Source organism: Rhinolophus sinicus, linkage group LG01 (genome assembly GCF_036562045.2).
Source record: "Rhinolophus sinicus isolate RSC01 linkage group LG01, ASM3656204v1, whole genome shotgun sequence".
Taxonomy (NCBI): Eukaryota; Metazoa; Chordata; class Mammalia; order Chiroptera; family Rhinolophidae; genus Rhinolophus; species Rhinolophus sinicus.
The window spans coordinates 10,956,765-10,974,909 of record NC_133751.1 but is presented as its reverse complement, the minus strand read 5'-3'; the positions used below and the strand labels follow the sequence as shown (position 1 = coordinate 10,974,909).

The following is an 18,145-nucleotide window of genomic DNA, read 5'->3' as shown; positions in this document are numbered from 1 at the left end:
AAACCAGCAATAGTGACAGGCGCTCAGGGAGGGTGCAGGAGGCATGTAGGGAACCCTGCAAGGGAGACCATGGGAAAGGTCAACTGAAACACGGTCAGTGGTGTCAGCTGAGCAGCTGGTTGTCCTGGGACCTTAGAGAGAACAGCTTGGTGGAGGTGGCAAAGGCAGAAAAGAGTTTGTGTGGATTTAGGGGGAGGGGGAAGAGTGGACGTGAAGACAGCATACATCTCTCTGTCGATGACACTGGCAATGAAAAGGAGAGCACATGGCCCCTGCCCGAAGGAGGAGTGAGGGTGGGGGAGTAGGGGAGGGGTGTGGAGTGACAGCAGCCAGGGTGGGGCTTAGCCGCAACCCCAGGCTGGAGGCCTCCGTCCTCTGAGACAGGCTGCAAGGCCCCAGCATGATAAGGATGGACATAAGCTTTTGGAAGGTAGGTGTGTGGGCTGGGGCTGAGCTGCAAACCCACGCGTGGCTTTTAGGCGGAGAGCAGGAGAGCGGAAGTGGTGGAGGGGGCACACGCCCCTGAGCTCCAGACCCTCTGGCCAGTTGCTTACTACACCTCTTGCATGAGTGAAGGTTTTCTCAAATCTAGCACACCTGAAACCAACCCTGACCCCATTCTCTGTCTCCAGATGCCACCCCTCCCGCAGCACAGGGCAGGAACCAGGTGTCCTTTTAGCTCCTTCCCCTCATCCCAGAGCCAGTCTGTCACCAAGATCTGCCAAGATGACTCCCAAAGCTCCCTTTTTCCCATCCCATCCTCCCGCCCCGGGCCCAGCCACCATCACCTCTGCCCTGGACCTCTGCCACAGCCTCCTAATGGGCGTCCCTGCTTCCCCACGATGGCCTGGCGTTCTCTTCTTCCCCTGCCAGCCAGAGTGAGCTATTGGATCATGTCCCCTCCCTGCTTCCTTACCGTGGAAGGTAAACTCTGTGATGTGACCACTATGCCATGGGTTGGACTGGCTCCTGGCTTTGTGCTCACTCCCACGGGCTTTCAGATTTCTGTGCTCTGGGCTGCCAGAGCTGTGCACACTCTGTTTCCTCTTCCAGAATGTTCTCACTTCATTTTACTAAGTTTATGTCTTTATAGCTTCAGATCCCAAGGCAGTGTCAGTTCCTCATAGACCTCTGCCATCGGGTCACATCCCTCCAGTACAGGCTGTCACACCACATTCTGCATGACTTGCCCCATTTGCAGAGTTTCATTTGTTCAGGGGTTATTTGATTAACGTCTCTCCCCTCCTCTGGACTATGAATTCCTTAAGAGCAAGGACTGTGTCCCTTTTGCTCCTCACAGTATCCCTGGAGCCTCCACAAAGCCTGGCATGCAGTAGGTGCTCAATAAATATCTGTCAAATGAACAAATGAAAGAATAAAGTGGACATCAACCCAAGTCTGAGAAAACAGATAGAGTTGGGGCAGCACCTGGAAAAGGAAGAACATCCCAGGTGGGACACCTAACTTGATGAAAGCAGAAGGAACAAGTTGCACTGTCATCACGGCAAAGATGTGCCCTAAGACAGGGAGGGGCCTATGACTGCCGCTTGCTCTGAGGGGCGTCACCTCAGCTGGGGCCCAGGGGGGCAGAATTCACTGTTAGGCCCTCCTTTCTCTTGATTTGCATTTGACTCTTCAGGGCCTCAAGTAACCATGCAAACTTAGATGCGCCATCCACGTGCCCCTGGGAGTGGCCTCTAAGCCACTTGGCTGATGCCCTTGTCCTCGGTTGCCCTGCGGTTGTGTGTTTGAAAGTGTCAGAACAGTGGTGGGATAGGGGCCTCTTTTTTTTCATCCAAATGATTTTTCTTGGATGATTATTTCATTTGGCCTGAAAATACATGGTGTTTTAAACATTTGTTGAAATATTTAACAGCCGGAGTTTAAATAGGAACACTAATGGGAAACCAGCATTTCAATTTTCTGTGATCCATTTGTTTTCTCCAAAGTGCGACAATACTCCTGCTAATTAAATTAGAGGCTATTAGTAGACTTGTCTCCCTTGGAACCTAGAAAGTGAATGGGGCCAGTTAGAAAAAGTGTTAAGAAAGTCTAAAGAGCCCAGATTTTGTAGGTGGAGCCCATGCAGAGCCCCCGTGGGCTCCATTCTGGTTGCCGTCAGCTGGTCCAGGATGAGAAGCTGGTGGGGATGGGGTCGGCTGGGGTGGGGAGAGGGGCCGTGGCTAGAAATTCCAGGTTGTGCACCAGTTGGCTGGGGAGAGGCTCAGGGCCGTGTCCCCATGCCGAATGCAAGCAGGCCTGTTTGTTCTTCTCAATTCCACTTCTTTTTCTCCTAGGAGACAAAGGAGCTGAATTAAGTTGAAAAACGTTCCCTTTTGGGATTTCAGTGCTGTGATGTTATGACTTGACCACTTTCTTCACCTCTTCATCCTGTAAAAGGCAGAGGTTATGTCTATAAAAGTGGGACACTTCGGTGAAGTGTCTTATCTAAGAACACCTCAGCCCCGCGCCCCAGGGACTCCTCTTTCTAAAAGAGGGGGCCCTTGAGGACCATGGGCGGTCAAGGCCGGGCAGTGATCACTTTTAAATGGGCTTATGAAAACCAGATAGAGCCAGAAGCCATTTTTGTTAGAGTCCTTAAGAATCATGATAGTTTGCAGACGAATGTACACTAGATCCAGGAGGGCTTCTGTAGTGTCAAAGGAATAGAGCAGCTTTGGAAGAAAAGTTGTGCCGAGGGTAGCAGAGGGACTGTACGAGTTTGCTGGGGCTGCTGTGACCAAGCACCACGCACGGGGCCCCTTGAACAACAGAAATGTACTGTCGCACAGTCTGGAGGCCGAAGTCCAACATCAAGGTGTCGCAGGGCTGGCTCCTCTGAGGCTGTGAGAGAATCTGCCCCAGGCCCCTCTCCTGGCTTCGGGTGGCTGCCGGCACTCTGTGGTTCCTTAGCTTGTAGGAGTAGCACCCCGATCTCTGTTTCCACCGTCACATGGCGTCCTCCCTGTGTCTGTGTCCAATATCCCCTTTTTGTAAGAGCTCCAGTCACATTGGTTAAGGCCCATCCTAGTGACCTCATTTTAACCCGACTTCCTCTGTCAAGGTAACACCCACAGGTCCCTGGCAAACAACAAGGAAAGCCAGCTTTCACGTGCTCCACTGTCCCCAAGCTTCACAGGGGACACAGCAGGCCTGTCCTGACCCTATCTTCGAATAAGGTCACATTCTGAGGTTTTGGGGGTTAGGACTCCAACATATGAATTTGGGGGGAATGCAATTCAACCCATAACAGGGACTGTAAGTTTAAACGTAAAATATGAAAACGTTTGCACTGTGTCTTACTTCAAAATCTATACAACTCTTTAAAATGAAGTTTGGAATCAAGTCAAACAATCCAGACTATTAGAAATCAGAAGGGTAGTTACCTGGGGGACTGGAAGAGGCCATGGGTGGAGGTAGGAGGGACTTCCATGTGTGGGTGGGTTTTATTTCTTGATGTGGGTGCCTTTTCCATGAGTATTTGTGCTGTTTGAGAAAACGCACTGGACTTCTCACTCATTAGAGCACTCCTCCTTATGTGTCTTAGGCTTGAATAGAAAACTTACCTAAGCGCATCTATTCCGTGTGTGATGTAGGACATCTGCTGCCTGCTTCCACGATGATTTAGGAGTTTGGTTTCTTGTCTACAAACATTGAAATGAATAATTCTCACACAGAGGTGCAAGTGGTAGGAAAAAACAGGTGCAGCTTCTTGAATTGCTGAAAAATGCTGCTTTTCACAGGCCTCCTTGGACACCTGGACTAGAGACCTTGAATTCCATGCTGTGCAGGTAAGAATCGGGGGTTTATGATGGGTTAGTCAGAGTTCTCCAGAGAAACAGAACCAATAGTGTGTGTGTGTGTGTGTGTGTGTGTGTGATACTTGGACACCCAGGGAAGAGTTGAGGTCTCAGCTTGCGTTCCTTCTTCCTCAGTCTTTGTCTCTCAAGGCCTTCACCTGATTGCACAAGGCCCACCCACACTGTAGAAGATAATCTGCTTTACTCAAAGTCTACTGATTTAAGTGTTAATCTCATTTTAAAAATATCTCCACAGCAATGTCTAGACTGGTGTTTGACTGAACACTGGGTACCACACCTAGCCACGTTGACACATGAAATTAACCATCACACATGCCCCTGAAGGTTGGCAGATCTCTGCCCAGGGCTCTGGGCTCCACACACCCCTGTCCTTGCTTTCATGAAAACATGCAGCATCCTGTTGTGAGTGGGCTTATCAGAATCCCCTCGGATCAGACTGGTGCTTTCGATGTTTAGTCGACTGTTGCTGTACCTATACACTTGGCTCTGCATTCGTGTTTCTATCTGTATGAGAAATGGGGTTTGTGACAGTTCAGAGCTTTCTGGTTCAGTGGCCTAATTTATGAACCAAGCCCTCTTTTTCTCAACTCATTCGATGTTTTTCCTACGGCAAAATCAGGCCGTGGCAGCTTTCCCTTATGTGATGGGCGGCAAGGAATCAAAACCAACCATCAAACCACAGCTGGGCCCTGGACCATCTCAGGTGCTTACGGTTGTGATGTCCCAAACAGCCAGGTGAGGTCAGTTCATCATCCACGGGACGCCAGGCTGCAGGAGAGCCATGCTGAGCTGCCCTTGGTAGTTACTCTAAGAAAACAGCTTCGGCTTGTCCAGAGTCCCCAGGGCTCCTCTGCTGCCGGCCTCATTCCCCGTGGTCCTGTTTCATCGCATGGGTGGCAGGGTGAATTTCCTGGGCAGTAGCTCTTCCTGCACCCTGGGGAGATGAGCAGGTGTGGCCACATCTGTCCTTGTTAAATTGACGAAGCAGGTGCGATGTGAGTTTCATTTTTATACTCCAAGAGTTGGAAGGACCCACCCTTTTGGTTACACTTCCCCCCTCAGAGGGAAGTGACTTCCTGCGAGTCACCCTCTGCTGTGCTCACAGGAGGAAAACCAGAAAGGAAAGGGGAGGGGTGCAGCTCTTTGGAACTCAGGAGGCTGGAGTTGCAGGGAAGAGTCTGAGGGGACCAGCTGCCGGGAGATCAGATCAGGGTCCCAGGACCGCCTTCCCCTGCCCACTTGCTGTCACCCCTGCAGATCTCTCCCTTCAGAAGCCTAGTGGATCATCCCTCCCTGGCTTCCTCCTCTCCCCCATCAAACCATCCATGACGATTTGAGTCTTGGTGCAGAACTCTTTATGGGGCCCCATTTTCAAAATGTTCAGTTTTGTAAATATGCACGCACACAGGCAGTGAGTGGTTTAAAGAAGACAAGAAGCTGTTTTGTGTGGGGCTTGCATCGGGGGCCTCTTGTGGTCCCCTCTCCGATCTGCCTTGGGGGCTCGGGACTGTGAGTGGGGGTCCAAACTGGACCTTTTGAACCGACAGCTTTAGATCCATCACCTGCCCTCAGGCTTGCGGGTATATGAGAAGCACCTCTGGAGAGACCCCACAGGCTGCAGCAGGCCTGCTGAGAGGGGGGCACGGAGTGGGCACCGCATGTCAAAGGAGGAGCATAATTAATCCCTCTGAAGATCTGTTTCTGTTATGTAAGGCACTTTAGTATCTTGCTGCCTAGGGAATCTCTTTTGGAGAAACTAGGCCGTGCACATGAAAAGGTGTAATTAGATGACCCACTGCATTTGATAACCTGTGCTTGGAGGTCACTAAGATTGGCTGGTTGTAAACAAACACGTTTGCTGTGGGCCATGGGCCCTTCCACGTGGACCAACCCAGCAGCGTGTCCCCAGCAGGGAGTGGTCAGGTGGTCAATTCCTGGCATCCTCAGAGAAACTGGTCACTATGAAATCACGCATTATTTTAGGCTGGAGGAGGGGGTCCACAGGGAGTTGGGGAGAAAACAATCAGGTGCAGGATCCTGGGCTTAAGTTCCACAGGGTGGTCAGAGCAGGGGGTTCCCCCAATTTTCAGTCCTCAGTCCATTTCCCTTTCTTTGGCCCCCACAACGGGCTTTCTGCTTGTTGCCAAATACCTTGTTGGTTGTAAGACAGAATTCTAGAACTAGCCTCAGTCTCTTTCTATAGAAACTCATGCCTTGTACCCCTCTTGGTGCTAATGAACTCCATCTGGGTGGTGATACTGGCCCCCCCCTCCAGAAATTTTGCATCTTGATCCTTTAGCTTTTGAGAACCCAGGGAGGTTTGGAAAGGAGCCGAGGTGAACCCATGGAGACGCCAACAAAGCAGCCCAAAGGAAGGTGTGCTCGTGGTCAGAAGAAAGCAGTCCTGAAAAGGAGGGGACTGCAGTTTTGTCTCTTCTTCTAAATACTGTTTTCCAATGTATCACCAAAGTGCGTTTGATTTCTTTATTCCTGTTTAAGGTGTTAACAGGTAGACCTGTTGACTTTTCTCATAAAAAAAGAGACGTAGAAAGAACAGAGCAAAGGGAGGAAATTCTGCCAGACTTCTCAGGACAGGCTCCTTTGATGCTTGGGGGGAGAGGGGAAGCATGAAAGCTCATTGTCTTTTGCCTAGAGGAAGGGAGCCTATTAGCATTTGCAGACACGGGAGAGGGAAAGGTGGAGGGCTGTGATTGGCCCTAACCAAGGCGACCTGGACCAATTGGGCCCCTTTCCCCTTCGTAGCATCCTGTACGATGACCTGGGACACGAAACTTCATCCCTAGCATCCCAGATACCCACCTGGAGCCCTAAGACTGTAGTGTGGTCTCTGTCCCCGGCAGGCTCTATGTCCGTCCTTCCTGTCTGCCGCTGGAATCACCTGCCCCTGCCCCAGGCGCCCAGAGGGCAGCGTGGAGTCGAGGATTAAGAACTCTGAATTGCAGAGCTGTGAACATCTGAGTTTTCCTGCCACACCTGGGTGAATTATTTAGCCACTCCGGCTGTCCCCGTGTCTGTAAGAGGGGATAACAGAATTTGCCTCGTCAGTGCAGGTCGTGCTTTTCCTACAGTGTCTGGCACTCCGAGTGTCCTGGAGGCTGGAGGTGGCTGCCCAGACACTGGAGAAGTAGTTGTTGGAAGTGTCGCCTCTCATTTCTTCCCGCGTCCCCCCTCCACTGGGGACAGGCCACTTCAGCCAAGGCTGAGACCCCTCACAGTGACAGGGAAAGCTCAGCTCAGCTTCCCCAATTTCCATTTCTTCCCTGTCCCCCTTTCCCACTCAGACACGAGACATACTGATCTTCAGTCCATAAAGGCTTTGAAGAGCCTCACGGGAAAAGGCTGCACCAGTGCAAGGAGATGTTTCCTTGAGATGCTTTGCAACAACATCAATGAAAAATAGATGAGCTCCCTTGAATTGCAAATGCGGTTGAAGTTTAAGGCAAAAATGTGAAAATCTGTTTCTGTTGTTTGTCCCCCTCTTTCAGGGTGAGGTCAGGGATTCAGTTAGCTCTGTTTAACAGTAAACATCAAACAGTCTTTAGGGCCAGAAAAAGAATAACGTTTTAGTGGCATCATCCTTCCCAGAAGCTTGAACTTAGTTCGTTTTAATTCCTTTCGGTTTCCACTCGCATTTTTTTTTTTAACATTTCGATAACTATTTATTAAACCTTCTCTGTGTACCTGGCTTTATGCCCGAGGCTGTGGGTTTGAAGATATGATAGTCAAATTCACTCCTGTCAGAGAGATTATAATCGAGTTCAGTGAAGGCAAGATTATAGCAAAAATGGCTAAATCGTGTCATTTTTAAGTATACAAGTAAGGCTCACATGACCAGAAGGTGGAAAAGAGTCAGGCACTCAGCCAGGGTGGTGCAGGGCCCCCTGGGTTTCTTGTCCACGTCCTTGGCTTGACTGAACACACAACAACTGAGGGTTAAGATGAAGTGGCTACGTTTTCTTTGCAAAGTTGCCTTTGTGAAACCACTACTACGGGGAGAATGTTAGGACTCTACTTTAAATAAGACAGCAGATTTCTAGAAGTCCTCATCTGCTTTGCCTTACTTTGTTCAGAATGTTCTAGAATAATTGACCTCTAGGGATGACCTGGCCCTTTCTGGAATACCTCAAAGCAGCATAGTGCAGGGAGCTGGGGATGATGGAAGCCTGTTTGTGGCCCAGGGAGAGGGAGGTAGTCTCCCTGGAGCATCCGCTGGGCCTTAAGAGCACAGAATTGTGAAAAGCTGGGATTTCTCCAACCTACAGGGATAACTCTTCAGAGAAGAATCGCATTGTATATTCTCGTGTGCATTTGAGTACCTATGTTTGCTTCTGATTTGAAGGATAAAAAGCCCAAAGAACAAGAAAAAAGAGGGGATTTTCTTCATCGGCCATTTTCCAAGAAGTTGGACAAGAACCAGCCCTCGCACAAACAGCCCTCTGCCTCGCTCATCACGCAGATTCAGAACACCAAGGCCCTGCTGAGGGACCGGAAGGCCCCCAAGTCCGGCTTTCCCGACAAAGGTGGGTCAGCTCGGGGTACTCTCCAGGCCTCTCGTGTTAGCTACGTGGCTGCTGTGTGCCCCTCATGGATGGTTGTGTGGGCCCCTGGGACAGACACTGTTCCTGTGCCTATGGGAAAGCAGACTTAATACACCTCCATTAATCTGGAAGCCATCAAGGTCCAAACTACATGATATTGGCCACCTGTACAGGCAGGATATGAGAAAGCCCAGATGGGGTGCACAGTATTGTAGGAGCAGAGATGGGGTACACGATATTGTGGGTGCAGAGATGGGGTATAAGGTATTGTGGGTGCAGATATGGGGTACATACTGTTGTGGGTGCAGAGATGGGGTACATGGTATTGTGGGTGCAGAGATGGGGTACATGGTATTGTGGGTGCAGAGATGGGGTGCATGGTATGGGTGCAGAGATGGGGTACATAATATTGTGGGTGCAGAGATGGGGTGCATGGTATTGTGGGTGCAGAGATGGGGTACACACTATTGTGGGTACAGAGATGGGTGCACACTATTGTGGGTGCAGAGATGGGATATAAGGTGTTGTGGGTGCAGAGATGGGGTACATACTATTGTGGGTGCAGAGATGGGGTACATGGTATTGTGGAAACAGATCAGGGTATAAATTATTGCAGTAGAGATTGGGGTGCCGGAATATAAATTGGGTTGCAGTAGCAGAGCTTGGGAGAGGTGGTATTATAGGAGTAGATATTTTGGGGTGTATTGTATTGTGGAAGCAGATATCAAGGTGCATGGCATTGTGGGAGCAGAAATTGAGGTACATGGTATTGTGAGAACAGAATTCAGGGCATAAGGTATTGCAGGAGTAGAAATCGGGGTACAGGAGTAGAGATCAGGGCGCATGGTGTTATGGAACCATGGACAGCTTTCAGGCTGCAGGGGCAGAGATTTGGGTATGGGGCCTTCACCAGGACAGTGGACCCTGAGAGGGCCTGAGGTAGGATTGATGGAGTTTGGGCCCTGGGGTGGGGGAAGGTGCTCGAACCCCAGCTCTGCGACTCCTTGTTGCCCAAGATCCTTACCCTCTGAAGATTTTAATTGGTTCATTTACTTGTGAAAGGAAACCTACCTGTCAGAGCTATCGGGTGGATTAAGGGAGATACACATGTGGGCTTCTCCCCCTCTTTCAGAGTCCATCACATCAGATAACTGATAAACACGAGTCTCCCTGCTCTGGGATGAGCTCTGAGGGGTGCGGAAAGGAAGCACTGCGCAGGCTTAACTCGCACTGCGAGAAGGGAGGGGGTGCGCAGGGAGTGTCCTGAAGCCAACTGGGAGGAGGAGAGCTTCTTATTACTGAAGGGACAGGAGAGATTGTGCAGTCCAATCTTCAATCCCTTTATTTTAAATATGAAGAGACTGAGGGTCAGAGAGGGCCTTGGCTGTCTGAGATCAACCAGTGCTTCCCCAGGGAGCAGGAAAGTATCAGGGAAGTTCATACCTGGTTCTCACCCAGAGAAGAACAATTCCATTTGGTTCGGTTTCATTGTCTAAGTTTCAGAAAGGCAGGGACCCTGGAGGAAATCTGCTGGTCCCCCCCGTAGTGGATTCTCCTTCTGGCTTTGTAACCAGCAGCAAATTCAGGCTCTTAACCATTGCATTCTATGGATCTCCCCATGGAAGTCTAGGTCAGTGCTACATATTTTGGGGTAACTGTGACACCCCAAAGCTGGAGTCCATTCCATGGTACTTTCCTTGTCTGGAGCATGCACGCTCCAGTGCCCTGGAGCCCACGTAACTGCTAGCACTGAGCACGTGCTACGTGGCAGGCACTGTTTCAAGCTCTTCACTCAACCCAATGAGATTTTTCTCACCCTCATTTCTAGAGACAAGGACATGGGCACAGAGACGTGTTCAGAGAGCTGGTGACTGGTGGAGTCCAGATTTCCAGCAGGTCAGCCTGGCTCTAGAGCTTTCTTTCCTGAGCAGTGCAGTGTCCTGCATCCTGATAGGGATGGAGGAAGAGGAGCAGATGAACTCACGGGGTCGTGTGGATGACCACACCCTTTGCTGGGGTGATGCAGAAGTGTCCGGGTCCATGCCCTGGGGGCAGGGAGATCAGTAGGGCACTGGGGGAGGCATCTTCACAGGATCTATACCTCTGGGAAGTGAAGGAAGCAGGATTGGGCAGACGGAGAAGCTGGGCTCCAAGCTGGGGGCACGCAGCCATCTCAGGAAGGGGAGGGGCTGCTCACATGCCAGCTGGGATACTGGAGACATTAGCCCTACATGAAATTTACTTCTGTCTGCCTGTGAGTCTCAGGCACCTGTGCTGGCCTGAGGAGGAGATTTTCTTTGGCATCTGTGTATGTATTTACAGAAAGTGAAGAGGATTCCCAGGGCTCTCGGGTGTTCCCAAAATCGCTTCCGGTGGGCAACAGCTTGCTTTCCTGCTGCTGGGCCTTGATGGGGGCTTATGAAATGTGATGGTAGAAAAAGGAAGTTCAGACAGAGCTTGTTTCACAGGAACTTGGCGTGATTTCTCTCAGCTCCAAATGGGTGGGGGTTTCCCCTTTTTTTTCTGGCACAGTCTGCAAGCCTGGATTCCAGTCTGTGCCAACTTGAGATGGAAACCTTGGGGATTGGCTCATGGCCTGAAATACAGAGATGAAGAGTGTTTCACCCCCATTCAGAATTGGATGAGGCTTCCGTCAGGTCAGAAGTCATAAGGGAACCTTCAAAAGGAAGGGAATTCTGGTACGGGCTACACCTAGGATAGACCTTGAAGACATTATGCAGGTGAAACAAGCCAGACACAAAAGGACAAATACTGTAGATGCCACGTACATGAGGTGCCTATCCTAGTCAAATTCAGAAACAGAAAGTAGAATTGTGGCTGCCTGGGGCTGGAGGAGGGGCAACAGGGAGTTATTGTGTAGTGGGTACCGAGTTTTAGATTTGCAAGAAGAGTTTGGTTTCAAGATTTGCAAGAAGAGTTTTTAAGGTAAGTGAATGTACTTAGCAGGGTTGAACTGTACACTTAAAAAATGGTTAAAATGATAAATTTATGGTATGTATTTTTTACCCCAATTTTTAAAAAGTCTTGAGGGAGCTGCTCCTTCCAAACCTCACAGGTCCTCAGTGAGCTGGGCTTGGTCAGTGTCCTTCCAGCAGTTTTGTCCTTCTGTTGAGCCATGTACCTTTTTTATTCAAAGGCTCTTTGGCAGTGTCCAGAATTTTAAGCAACGGAAAGGAGAGCAGATGTTAAACTGGTGCCACGAGGCAAACCAGAACCCAGGAGACCTCCTGTCACCAGCCTTCTGTCCCCTCCATTCTAGAAAGACCATCTGGTCCCTGTGGGGAGAGCCGGATGCTGAGGTCTTTCCTTCTTGGTTCCTCCTGACCTCCCCATGTAGCACACTGTCTCAGTCCGCCTGGAGGCCAGAGCAGGCGGGGGAAGGGCCGTGCCCACTGTGTATGTGGCTGTCTTCATGATTTCCTTTTTTCTTTCTTGGTGTGCAGATTCCTTTGGCTGCCGCAATATTTTCCGTAAAACCTCAGACTCCAATTGTGTGGCTTCTTCTTCCATGGAGTTCATCCCTGTCCCACCTCCCAGGACCCCCAGAATTGTCAAGAAACCGGAGCCCCCTCAGCAGGGGCCTGGGAGCACCAGCATCCCCCCCAAGGAAGACCCTCTGATGCTGGATATGGTCCGCTCCTTCGAGTCTGTCGATCACGATGACCAGACAGAACTGCTCTCCCCGTCCCATCACTACAGGATTCTAAACTCCCCCGGGGGCTTGGCTCGCGGGAAACCCGGTGAGCGGACGCTCTCCCCGGTCCTGCTGCCCGGAAGCCCATCACCTCTCCAAACTCCTTTGCATCCCACTCTGGTCTCCTTTGCTCATGAAGATAAGAACTGCCCCCTAAAACAGGAGGGCGTGTGTTCCCCACCTCTGGTTTCCGGCAACGGCACCACGCGACCCCTGGGGAGCCCGAACTGTGTGACAAGCCGAGGCAGGTTCCCCATGATGGGCATCGGACAGATGCTGAGGAAGCGGCATCAGAGCCAGCAGCCCTCTGCAGACAGGCCCCTGGAGGCAAGCATGCCACCGCTGCAGCCCCTGACCCCCGTGAGCCTCTCCTTTGACATGGCTGATGGCGTCAAAGGCCAGTGTTAACCTGGGCCAGCAGTGGGACCGCGGGTCTTTCTAAGGAAAGCAGTGGAACAGCTCCACATGTCGGTCAGGGTGGGAAGATTCCAAGGCCTCTCGTGGAGTATCCTTCATGGCCATGCAGTGTCCCAGCTGTGGAACAGGTGAAATCCACAGACCCAAAGCCTGCACTGCCCAGTCCTGTGTAGGGACCCCCGGAGATGCTGGGATTCCCTAGGAGGGTTGTCTACGGGTGCCGCTGGTAATCGTTCACGTCCTCCTTCCTCCCACATACTCACTGGCCCTCCACCCACCTCCCTCAGCTGGACTCAGGGGTGAACACCATGCATCGGCCTCTGGGTGACTCAGATTAGACTGTTACCAGATCTTTTTTCACTGTGTGCTCTGCTTGTGCCTCTCAGTGGATCATTCTCTTTTCAGCCATCAGCCAGAGTCACATGGGGGACTGATGGCAGTGTCACAAAGCAGTTCCTCCAGACCACGGTTTCCCTGCCTTTCGTAGAGGTGCATACCTAGAGCACCAGGCCCCAGGAACCTCAGAGGAAGAGGGCAGGAACCTCTGCCACCAATACTGCCCCCTCTGGGCAGAAAGGGACAGCTGGGCAAAGACTGGTCCAAACAATGGGGACCCCAGTGAAAGGAAAAGACCAAAGGGGGCACTCATTTCTGAACTAGATCTTTTTTTTAAATTAGGAAAATACCTTTATTATTTTTTAAATGTTCCAATATTCGATGTAAAAACCTGAAAGAAGATTTTGACAGTTTTTTCTTTTTTTTTTTTTTGGTTGAAACTTGCTAATGGTTAAATTATCTCCTCCAAAGATGATTTTTCTTTATGTGATGTCATTAAATCGAAGTAACATGATTTTTAAAAACCTGATGGAGCGATGAGAAGTGGTTCCACCAAACTCATATTTTCACGAAAGGATAAGCATGGAGGGCATGAAAACTCACCCAGGTGGTGTTTTGTGGCTTGTGGCCTACGGTGACTGATGGCCCTGCATTTGTGCCATTGTATCAACATAGCCCTGATCCTTCCAGAAGGCATAGGACATAGTTTCAGTTAGTTATTCAGAAGGAGAGAAAATGGTTAAGGTTGAATTTGGATGCATCTGGAAGGCAAGTTACCTTTAAGCTGGCCATGAAACAAGTGTGGTTTAGAGCTCAGCTAGTTTGCTGTGACATATGAGCAGGCTTGCCTGCCAGGGATCGTGTTCAAAATATAGTACTGTGTCTTCTTTGAGGAAAGCAGGCTTCCTCAAACAGGCTTGGAGTCCACGTTCTGTTTTCACACCTTTCACCAAGGATCGAACCAAAGATGCATCTCCGGTTCTGTGTCCCTGCCGTCCCTGTGTGCGTTTTGTGGAACGCAGTGTTGTCTGACTGTGTCTAGCTGGAGCCTGCCAGGGGGGTGTCTCCATGTGGGGCCTGGGCCCTGGCACTTGCTGGGGACTGCTCGGTCATGAGCAGAATTGGGAAAAGAAGAAGAATTGGCACAGGTTGGAGAGCAGATAATTCAGGAGACAGATTACACCATGGTGTGGAGTCTTCAACTGTTGACTAGAGCAGGTATGACAGAAACCACTGCTTTGGCCACCCCAGGGCTAGTCCCCTCAGCTCACTGAAACAGGCCACGGACCTTGAGAACTGCAGAGCCCGCCTTCATTTCCGTGGCAGCCAGCCCATGCCAGAGAGTGGTGGAATGCTTCTTCGTCTTTGCTCATTTACCAGTAGAGACCTCCCTCTGCCCCACACATCTCTGACCGAGCAAAGAGAGAGCAAATGTTTGGCTAACCCCAAAGCCACTGCGATGGCCAGTCTTGGCCGACCGTGACAACACCTGGAGCTGCTGCTTCCCCCTTGATGGGATTGCCTTGGCTCTAGGCCTTGTTAGGAGGGAGTCAGGCTCCTAGCTGTTGGTGTGATTTCTTTGTATGGCTCCAGACTGAGTTCTGGAACTTTCCATTGAAAAGAGTTTTTTAATCCGAGAAGAGAAAAGAAGCATCTGAAAGAGACCCTCTGTCTGTTTGACATGAACACATTTGGTTTTGGATCAATGAAGAAACCTTTTTTGAAGATGGTTTCCAGCTGCAGGTGTCCCGCCGTGCAGGTTCCCAGGCTGTGTACCCGTGCCTTGTGAACTTGTAGCCCTTAATGTCTCTTTCTTGTATTTGACTTTCCTTGAGAACGTGAGCGTTTCTGTGTCACTGTTATCTCATTGGGACATGTTTCCTGTTCCTCAAATGCTTCAAGAACAGCTGTAGACTTTCATACAACTAACTGACCAGGTCACCATTGGTAACTTGAACTGTGAACTCAGGTTTATTCTGAACCCAGTGAGAGGTGAGAGGGAGTGAGGATGGGGGGTGAACTGTATTTTTTGTGTGAGCACCTGACAAATCTATGAAATCGAATGAAAGAAGAAATGTTAAATTCTTTATTATTTTATTATATTTATATGGAAAACTTGACTCTCCCTTTGGTAAGTATAAAGCGTGTTGTCTCTTTGACCCATAACTGTCTCTCATTAGTCTGCACCTGTGATCTCAGTCAGCCTGTAGTTACTGATGGAAATGATTGAACTGTTTTCGTGTGAAGTCCAGGAGGAAAAGTCAACTTTATTTGTACAATTTGGTCATAAGTAAGGACTGTATTTATGTGACCATTATTAAATGTATGTACTTTTATAATGACTGTGAAATACACTTTTCCCTCACTCTGGCTGCTTCATTTATTTGCTGATACGTCTTAAAACATCGAGTACATTGCAATTAGTTGTACCATCTTCTACATAAAGAAATGACAGAATGCAAATGGGAATCAAGTTGTTGGGTGTTTGAGGGCATTTTCTGCTCCAGGATTCCTGCTTCATTTCACCTGTAACAGGTATGTCTACAGAAGTCTATGTGACTGATATATGGCAAACGGCAGTTCAAGATGAGTCAGCGTTTTTCTTTTTGAGGGGGGCAATTCGGCATTTCCTGTGAAGACTCTGAAAATGGCAAAGAAGAATGACATCTGTGAGGATTACCTCTAGGTTTTGTCCTTGTTTTAGGCCTTGGGAGGGAGAGAGAAGAGGGGTGATGAGGTGGAATGGGAGGGGGGTCTACAATGGCTGTTTGGATTGTCCCAGTACTGACTTCATTCATAACTGTTCACAGAAAGCTTTTTGTATATACCATCTTGCTATAACCCATGTGTCCCCTGTACAGTGTAGCTCAGAGGGTGGCATGGTAGAAAGTGAGAGCCCCTACAATAAGCTCTGAAGTTTAATGGACTGGGGGTGGGGGGAGCAGGACTAAGTATCTAGTTTTGATGATGTTTCTTTTAGTAATCAGAACATTTTAGATCAGAAAGGGACTGGAGATGGTCTTGTACAACCCCAGCTTTTTTGAAGAAGAGAAAGCTGGGGCCTCATATGGTTTAAGGACTCCCCATGGTCCTTAAATGAGCTAGCCCTGGGGCAGGTCTGGGGTGCAGAGCTACCCTCAAAGAACACAGAAAAATCAGAGTGTGGCTGCCATGGATGGAGGGGACAGTCAATAGCAGATCAAGCTGTCGTTATAGCAGGTATTTTTGAGGTCCCTACATGGACCAACTATACATTTTTAAGTCATTCCCAAATTGTATAGCTTGAGATTCTGAGCATCACACTCTTTCCACCACCCACCATTGACTCTTAAAGCTAGAGAAAGACTATTTCCTTCTCAGCAGATATCCCAAGAAAGCAGCAACCCCCAAACAGTCTTGTTATCTACTCTAGCTATAAAAAGCCTATTGGGTTTTATTAGATTAAATCCATAAAACTTTTTTTTTTAATATATACCTAGCCATGTCATAAAGTAAGACAAATTCAGAGAGAATGCAAAACTGATATTTTTAGGGGAAGGGGTGTCTGGAAGCCCCTTCATTTTTGTATTTGTTTTCTTTGTAGGACCCTCTGTGTGCTACAGGCACTGTAGGAATAATTCAGAGCAGTACTGGGAGCTGGTTCAATTTAATGTCATCACTTTTCAATGAAAGGAGTGTATTTCCTGAGTAGTAAATGAGTGTATTATTTGTGGCAGCTTTTTTGTCAAGGGAACTTTACAGACATCTGTTTTCAAAGACAAATGGGATATATATATATATATATATATATATATATATATATATATATATATATCCATACTTCTTTTTTGTGGACCTGTTTTCAGAACACACATTTATCTCCAGAACCTGATGTCAGTGGCACCAAGGGGTTGGAGGTGAGGGAAGGGTGGGGAGGTTTTCAGCCTTTGCAATCCCCTTCCACAGGTATACCCACATCTGAGAGTGTGTGGATAAGGAGATATTTTGTGGAACTAGCTCTTGGAGTGTAAAGTAGCTTGCTATGGCACAAACTCAGGCATCAACTGGAGCTAAGTGATGTCAAATTAACCAATAGTACATTACCGAGAGGACAATGCCACAGAGCTGTGTTATTCCAGGTTTAAAAAAATGTCTTTGCCTTAAGAGCCTGAGTTAGTTACATAATATGTTTTCAGCACAGAAGATGGCCCATAAGTTATTTTGAAAGGAAAGTCTCTGGCTGATATTTTATAAGCCCTCAGGAATGACAAAAATTTATTCTCTCTAGGCCTTGTTACCACAATCAGCTGGAGAAGGGCAGGATACAAGCCTGTGTCAGGAGCCAGGCTTCACGTCCACAGTTAGGCAGCGAGTTCATGACAGGTGTGAGACAAGAATGCTTTCCAGGACTCCTTCATCTGTGTTCATCTCTTCTTTGGTAACCAGCGTGTTAGATTATGCTTTGCTATGATAACAAATTAAACCCCAAATCTCTGTGACTTGCCCAATAAAGGATTATTTCTTACACAAATTTTTGTGTGGTTAGGACTCTAGAGCAGCTGTCATCCATGTGGTGACTCAGGGATCCAGGCTGCTTCCAGCTTATGGCTCCATTCTCTCAAAATGAAGCCTCTCTGGCTGCTTAAGCAGAGGGAAGGCGAGCTGAAGAGTTTTCCACTAGTCTTTGTGTGCTTGATGAGGGCTGAAACTAGTCCTAAGATCCTGCCTATGAGCAAAAGGCTGAGAAATGTAGGGGAACATGTGGATATTTGGGGTGCAGTTAATGTTTCCACACGGAAGACATAGATGCCTACCATTTAAAGGTCCCCTAAAATTGGACTGGCTTTTCACGTTGTTATACAACTATGGCACCTCTTAGTGTGTAAGGATTATTTGTTCTAAATAAGGGGATAAGCATTGTTAATTATTAATATTTAATTTAAGAGGGTATTAATGGACTGAGTTGTATTCCTCCAAAATTCATATTGGAGCCCTAACCCCCAATACCTCAGAATGTGGCTCTGTTTGGAGATAGGACATTTACAGAGGTAAGTTATTATAAATAAAATAAGACCACCATTAGGGTGGGCTGTAATCCAATCTGATTGATGTTTTTATAAGAAGAGGAAATTTGGACACACAGAGGGACACCAGATAGAGGAAAGACCAGGTGAAGACACAACGAGAAGGCAGCCATCTACAAGCCAAGGAAAGAGATCTCAGGAAAAACCAGACCTGCTGATACCTTGATCTTGGATGTCCAGCCACCACCACAACTGTGAGAAACAAATTTCTGTTGTTTAAGCCACTCAGTGGGT

The 18,145-nt window shown here is 48.6% G+C and overlaps 1 protein-coding gene across 1 annotated transcript in view; it reads left to right on the top strand.

Annotated features, from left to right (window-relative positions):
* Window positions 1-15,218, top strand: part of HUNK (hormonally up-regulated Neu-associated kinase) — a 102,784-nt gene extending 87,566 nt beyond the window's left edge. The window contains exons 9-11 of the mRNA XM_019730265.2: window positions 3,744-3,791; window positions 8,182-8,362; window positions 11,845-15,218. Of these exons, the coding sequence (XP_019585824.2) occupies window positions 3,744-3,791; window positions 8,182-8,362; window positions 11,845-12,503 (888 nt within the window). The 3' untranslated portion in view covers window positions 12,504-15,218. The remainder of the gene's footprint in view (window positions 1-3,743; window positions 3,792-8,181; window positions 8,363-11,844) is intronic.
* Window positions 15,219-18,145: the final 2,927 nt, after the last annotated feature.